The sequence below is a fragment of the Capra hircus genome, chromosome 3 (genome assembly GCF_001704415.2).
Source record: "Capra hircus breed San Clemente chromosome 3, ASM170441v1, whole genome shotgun sequence".
Taxonomy (NCBI): domain Eukaryota; kingdom Metazoa; phylum Chordata; class Mammalia; order Artiodactyla; family Bovidae; genus Capra; species Capra hircus.
Window position 1 is genome coordinate 87,644,445 of NC_030810.1, and position 7,253 is coordinate 87,651,697.

Below are 7,253 nucleotides of genomic sequence, written 5' to 3' on the forward strand. Positions count from 1 at the left end.
GAATGTGAGATTTAGACTGTGAAGAAAGCTGAGCACTGAAGAATTGATGCTTTTGAACTGTGGTGTTGGAGAAGACTCTTGAGAGTCTCTTGGACTGCAAGGAGCTCCAACCAGTCCATCCTAAAGGAGATCAGTCCTGGGTGTCTATTGGAAGGACTGATGCTAAAGCTGAAACTCCAATACTTTGGCCCCCTCATGTGAAGAGTTGACTCATTGGAAAAGACTCTGATGCTGGGAGGGATTGGGGACAGAAGGAGAAGGGGACGACAGAGGATGAGATGGCTGGATGGCATCATCAACTTGATGGACATGAGTTTGAGCGAACTCTGGGAGTTGGTGATGGACAAGGAGCCCTGGCGTGCTGTGATTCATGGGGTTGCAAAGAGTTGGATACGACTGAGCGACTGAACTGAACTGATACTCACTTGGACAGTGTTAACTGGTCTAAAACGACAGCTTTTAAAGAGTAACAATTTCTTCCATTTGTGTAGTGCTTTACAGCCGTAAGCTACTTTTAATAACATTCCATCACTGATTCTTCCCAATAGCCCGGTGAGGCAGGTACAACTCTGTACAATTTTTCTTTCTTTTTTTTTTTTCAGATTTGGAAGTAAGCTCAAAGAGGTTGAGTACAAGTATAAGAATGAGAGAAGTAAGAAGTCACAAAAGGACCTGTCTCAAGCAGAAGGCAGGTCCCAAGCAGCCACTTTGGCAACCTGTGGAGGTCCTGAGGAGCCCGGTTGGCCAGTTTGGGTAAAAGAAGGCAGCTGGGAGGTCTCTGAAACTATTCCCTGCTGTGTGTCTGTCTGTGTGTGTGCGTTGGGGTTGGGGGATGGCCCCCTTTACTGCAAGGTAGGTATTTTTTAATCTCTATTTTTCACATAAGGAAATTGAGGCTCACTGAGGTCAAAGTGATACAATTAATAAGTACTCAGCCAAGTCCTTTGATTTCAAATCTAGAAAGCTTTCTAGTCAAAAAATCCTTAAGTTTTTGAAACTCTTTTTGGTTTATAAAGCATTTTAAAAAGAGAATGATGAATAGACGCAAATGTTTGTCCTGACTTGCACAGTCTTTGCGAAGACAGCCAGCATGACATGGTAAAAAAGAAAACACAAGATTTGGAAGCCTTCTGCAAATTATAGCATCCTGTGAAAATGTTTTTGTTGTTTCTCTAATTATGCATATTTTTACTGTGAAAATTTAAAGGGACACTTTTCGTTCTTTCTGTATCCTTATTCAGTGGCTATAAATCATCTGCCACACAGTAGGAGCTCAATCAATATTAATTGGCTGAATGAAGCCTCAGGGCTCCGTTCTGCCCTCCTTAAAGCAGGCTTCTCTGAGCCCAGCTGCTGACCAGTCTTTCCCTCCTTGAGAAGAGTGGGAATGTCTTTCCCTTCTGTGTTTGGCACTTGACCCTCTGGGCAGCCCTGTCCTGTCTGCCCTGCCTCTCTCCATTCTGTTTGTCATAAGCCATCTCGGGTGCCCCACTGTGGACTGCAGATCCCATTGCCAACAGGAGGCTGGGCAGATGGATGATGAATGGAACTCCCGTAGTCCAGCTCCCTGAGTTGTTGGAGAAGAAATAGATGACTCAGTGCAGGCACCCAGAGACCATGACACCAGGCCTACTGGCAGAAGTGGCATGGCGGTGGAGGGTGGGGGCGGGGTCTTGGAGGGCTTGCTTCTGCAGCCCCACTCCCTTACTCCAACCTGAAGGCCTAGACCTGCTTCCTGGGCATCAGAATCCTATGATCCTGGGGATAAATGGATTGACTGGAGAGGAAGAGTGGCTCCCTCTGCCCTGCTAGACTGGACTCTTCCTACCGGATCCCAGGAAGAGAATGGCTGCAGCTCCAGGGCTCTATCTTGGCTTCTGGGGACACTGGTCCAGTCTGCTCTGGAGTCTAAGTATCTTACCTCGTTTGCGTTATGTGAAGCTGTAATGCAGCCCGTGGCTCAGCCTGTGAATATGAAATTAGAGAGAATGAGAAAGTAGGGGTCTTAGGTGAAGAGCCTACTTGCTCCCAGGAATGTGCCCAGTCTATATCATGACACAATCCCACTTCCTCACTCCAGCAGAGGCCGTTCTCTGGGTTAGGATGCTCTGGGTAGGCAGCCGGGTGGGATACATTTTAACATCAAAGAGACCTAGATTCACATCCCTCTCTACTGCTTCCTGGCTGTGTGCCCTTGAACCTCTCTGAACCAGTTTCCTCATATGGCAAAATGAGGGTAATAATATCTACTTGGAAGGCTGATGTGAGAGGGCAAAGGGTTTCTCTGTGGGGAGAGGTTTTAGTATAAAGGATTATGATGACATGGCTCCCAGAAGGCAGAATGTGGGCGTGTGGGCTCTTTTGTCGAATATGCTTGAGATTCTGGGCAAATAGTTTTTGCAAGGGCCCTGGTGTATGTAAAAATTTGCATCACCCTAAATCAGAGTGCCAATCACCATCCTGGCATCTGAGCTTGTGTGAGCCTGTGAAAGAAATGCCACCCCAGACAGTGGGAGCAATCTGTTCACCAGACCACCATCCTGGCACTGGAGCCTGGCATAAAGCTTCAGGGTAATCCCATAGGTGTGAGTCCAGGACATCTGGTCAACCCTATGCTTGGAAGTTGAAGGGTGTGAAGAGAATTGGAGAATGAGCTCTAGAAGAAAATTGAAAGGGGACTTAGGAAATTGTGAGGAAGGTATACTAAAGTTGAGAACCCTGAGGCTCAGGTCTGGGACAGGAGACCTGCTGGCCCAGCTCCAAGGGCTGTAAAGCCAAGGCCAGATCTTTCTATGACTCAGTGCCAAGTTACATATTGGAGTTAACATGCAAGAAGGAGATTGAGACTTTTAGAGCAGGATGGAGACTTAAGGTGACTAAGCCCAGCTTCTTAGGGCCTAGACTAAGGACACAGGAGAGGAGAGGATTGGCGTTCCCCCACACCAGTTCATTTTTTAGTCTACCTGGAAGTGGAAGTTGTATGGTGGTACCTGGGGCTACAGTGCTGTGTCCACCAGGGTTGTGTGGACCTGGGCATGTTCCAAGGTTGAATACTGTTGGTGTATGGTTTGGGTTGCATAAAGTGGAACTGTGCAGTGACCTGCAGCCCAGGGGCATTATTCTGATGTTGACTCTCCTTTGATGTGTGACCAGACATTGGTTATTGGGTCTGAGGCAGGCATGGGCCTCCTAACTTGAAGGGTGAGGAGGAGAGACAGAGTAGAGACTTCCTTCCTTGCTTTTAGGGGAATCCCAACTCCATTCCCTCATCCTGGGATCATGATGGGCTGAGCAAGATCCTCTCTCACGAAGGCAGTTCCTCAGTTCCTATGACAACCGCCCTCCTTGGGGATAGGGACTGGCCTCTGCACACAGGTCTAAGGGTCCTGCTGTTCCCACCCCAGCTGCCCCACAGGCTACTGGTCAATTCCTGATGACTCAGGGAGCTGAACCCCAAGGTAGGTGGGCCTGTACATTTTCCTGGAGCAGTTCTCTGAGGCCCTGGTATATGTACTCCCCACACTCAGGATCCCCAGTGTTTGCACAAATTCATGGAGATGGACCAAGAGAATGTTTCTGCTTGTCCACCGCTCAAGGGAGGGACTGAGGAGCAAGGAGTCAGGCAGGCATTGCCTCCCAGGCTGCACAGAAATGGGCGGACCCCCCCCCCCCCCCAGGAAGAGTGTGCTTGTCTGGAAATGTGCTGCCTGGATCCTCTGAAAGACAGACCCCTCGAGTTCCTCTCCCCCTTGTCCTCAGTTCTATCACATTCTCCTCATGTGGAAAGAGCACCTGGCTAGCAGGTAGGAGATTTGGGTTCCAGCACTGACTGTTTACCATTCTGAGAGAGCTTAGGCAAGTTGCCATCTCTTGGTTTGTTCATCTACAACATAGAAATAATAGTCAAGACTAGAAGATGGGAGATTTGGGTTCCAGCACTGACTGTTCATGGTTATGGGTGACCTTAGGCAAGTCGCCATCTCCTGGTTTGTTCTACGATGTGGAAATAATAGTCACGTCTGTTCTACTGGTTATTTCTAGATGCAGTGAGATAATGTAGGTGAAAGGGCTTTGGAAAATGTAAGCAACGCTACACAAGTGTATGGTACTATTATTAAAACAACTCTGAGCTCTTACTCATTGCTCCCAGCCATTATTGGCCTTTCAAGGTGCTTCCTCTTAGGAAGACCACAGCTAGCGCTTCTTCATCTTTAATGTGACAGCGAATCACCTGGGATCTTGTTAAAGTGTAGATTCTGCTTCAGCAGGTCTGAGGTGGGCTTGGAGTCTGCATTTCCTTGCTTCCACGTGATGATGATATTGCTGGTCTTGGGCACCACAGGTGAGGCACAAGGACCTGAACTCGCCCTCACAGGAAAGGAGAATAGAATCTTTCTACAGTCAGTTGAAAAAGAAACAGCTGAGAAAATACAGCAGAAGTATCAGTTTATTAAAATAGTTTCCAATCAAAGATGGTCTGTGGTCACAAATGATATATTTTGGTCTCTGGAAAGACAGAGAGCAAGAGGTGGGAGGAGGAGAGAGAGACAGAGAGACCTGGGAGACTCGGGGCCAAGAAGCCCTGGAGATATCACTTCCTGGACTTCTCTGCAGAGCAGCCACCGTTGGTCTTGCTAAGAGAGTCTGTGCTGCCCATTCTTGAGCCCGCGCTGTTGAGGATTTTCTCAATTTCTCCTGGGATGCTCTGCTTCTCCTCATTCTCAGTCTCCCGATGGTAGAAGTAGTTAAAGTTGGAGACAATAACAGGCACAGGGAGGGCAATGGTGAGGACCCCTGCGATGGCACACAGAGTACCCACGATTTTCCCCCCTGGGGTGGTCGGGCACATGTCTCCATAGCCCACAGTTGTCATGGTGACCACCGCCCACCAGAAGCCATCAGGAATGCTGGAGAAATGGGACTCTGGCTCATCCACCTCGGCAAAGTAGACGGCGCTGGAGAAGAGGATGACGCCGATGAAGAGGAAGAAGATGAGCAGCCCCAGCTCCCGCAGGGAAGCCTTCAGCGTCTGCCCCAGGATCTGCAGCCCCTTGGAGTGGCGGGAGAGCTTGAAGATGCGGAAGACCCTCACCAGGCGGATGATCCTCAGGATGGCCAGGGACATGTTCTGCTGGGCACTTGGCTCTGTCTCCTGGACCAGCTCTGTGATGAGGGTGGCAAAGTAGGGGATGATGGAGATGATGTCGATGACGTTCATGATGTTCCTGAAGAAGTCAGCCTTGCTGGGGCAGACCATGAACCGGAGCACCAGCTCGAAGGTGAACCACACGATGCAGGTGGACTCCACCATGAAGAAAGGGTCAGTGAACAAGGTGTGGGAGAGGACTGTTTTGCTCATGTTGAGGCTGGGGTCTCTCACCACCTTCAGCTCCCTATCCTCCCGGAACTCAGGAAGGGTCTCCAGGCAGAAGATGGTGATGGAGACGATCACGACCAAGACGGAGACTACGGCCACACCACGGGCAGCACTGGAGCTCTCGGGGTACTCGAAGAGGAGCCAGAACTGCCGGTGGACGTCATTGGTGGGGAGCAGTGTCTCAGGATCTTTGATGAAGCCTTCGTCCTCTCGGAACTGGTCCATGGCCTCACTGCCCAGCTCGTAGAAGGAGATCTCGTCTGCAAAGATGTCGATAGGGACGTTGGCCGGGCGGCGAATCTTCCCACCAGATTGGTAATAGTACAGGATCCCATCGAAGCTAGGCCGGTTCCTGTCAAAGAAGTACTCATTTCTCATGGAGTCAAAGAATTGCACCCTTTTCTCCCGATCTCCCAGGAGGGTCTCTGGGAACTGACTGAGGGTTCTGAGCTGGGTCTCGAACCTCAGGCCAGCAATGTTGATGATCACCCGCTGGTTTCCTTCATTTAAGACCGCCGTCTCAGGCCCTGGGGAATCCAAGTAGTCTCCTGGGAGCTTGGAGAAGACCGTCTCATGGCCGGTGCTGTCATTGACGAGGGTCTTCCAGTTGGAGAAGGGGCTCCTCCCAGGCCGGCCTTTTGGGGTGGTTGGGTCAAAGTCTGTGGCATAGCCTGGCTCTTCCTGGATTTCGTCTGAGTTATCAAAGTTGACCAGAGCAACCTCCATTTCTTTCCAGCCACACACATCCATCCTAGGGTGTCAGGGAAACAGCGTGAAGACCCTCAGTCTTCCCCGCCTGCTGTGAGCTGTGGAGAGGAAGAAGGGTATCATGCAAGAGCTAGTATAGGATTCAGCTGGTTCTTGATCCAGCTTGCAGTGAGGTTTACCAATAGATTAGAAAATGGTTTATTTTTTAGCTCAGGATGGAACCTTGTGGTTATTTTGGTAACATTCTTCTTGAAACCAGTTTGCATCCTTGGAGTCTGCACACTAATAATGAGAGAAGAAATTGGAAAGACAGAGCCGGACTGAGAGGGGAAAACTTCTCTACCCAGAGTCTCCATACGCATAACAGCGACTTTGGAAGCCAACAAAAGTGAAAGTGTTAGTTGCTCAGTCTTGTCTGACTCTGAAACTCCGTGGGTTGTAGCCTTCCAGGCTCCTCTGTCCATGGAATTCTCCAGGCAAGAATACTGGAGTGGGTTGCCATTTCCTTCTCCAGGGGATCTTTTCAACCCAAGGATCGAACCCAGGACTCCTACATTATAGGTAGATACTTTACCTTTGGTCTGAACCACCAGGGAAGCCCATAGCTACTGATATTTTTTGGGCCTAAGTCTAAGATGTATTTTATTTATTTTTTAAATTTTATTGAAGTATAGTTGATTTAAATGTGTTAATTTCTGCTGTACAGCAAAATGACTCGGTTTTTTATATATATTCTTTTCCATTACATTTTATCACAGGCTACTGAGTGTAGTTCCTTGTGCTATACAGTAAGACTTTGTTTCTTACCCATCCTATATATACTAGCGTTTGCATCTGCTAATCCCAAGCTCCCAATTCTTCCCTAACCCAACTACTCCCTTCTGGCAACGACAAGTCTGTCTTCTGTTTCATAGATATGTTGATTCATGTCGCATTTTAGATTCCACATATAAGGCATAGCATTTGGCATTTGTCTGTTTCTGACTGACTTCACTTGGTATAATAATCTCTGGATCTATCCATGTTGCTGCAGATGGCATTATTTCACTCTTTTTGATGGCTGAGTAATATTCCATTGTGTTTATATACCACATGCTCTTTGTCCAGACATTTGTTGGTGGACATTTAGATTGTTTCCATGTCTTGGCTATTGCAAATGGTACTGCCG

General features: G+C 48.5%; 1 protein-coding gene across 1 annotated transcript; it reads right to left on the reverse strand.

Moving 5' to 3' along the window:
- Positions 4,579 to 6,436, reverse strand: KCNA10 (potassium voltage-gated channel subfamily A member 10). Its single transcript, XM_005677922.2, has one exon. It carries the CDS (start codon positions 6,125 to 6,127, stop codon positions 4,592 to 4,594), a length of 1,536 nt encoding a protein of 511 aa, XP_005677979.2. The 5' UTR covers positions 6,128 to 6,436; the 3' UTR covers positions 4,579 to 4,591.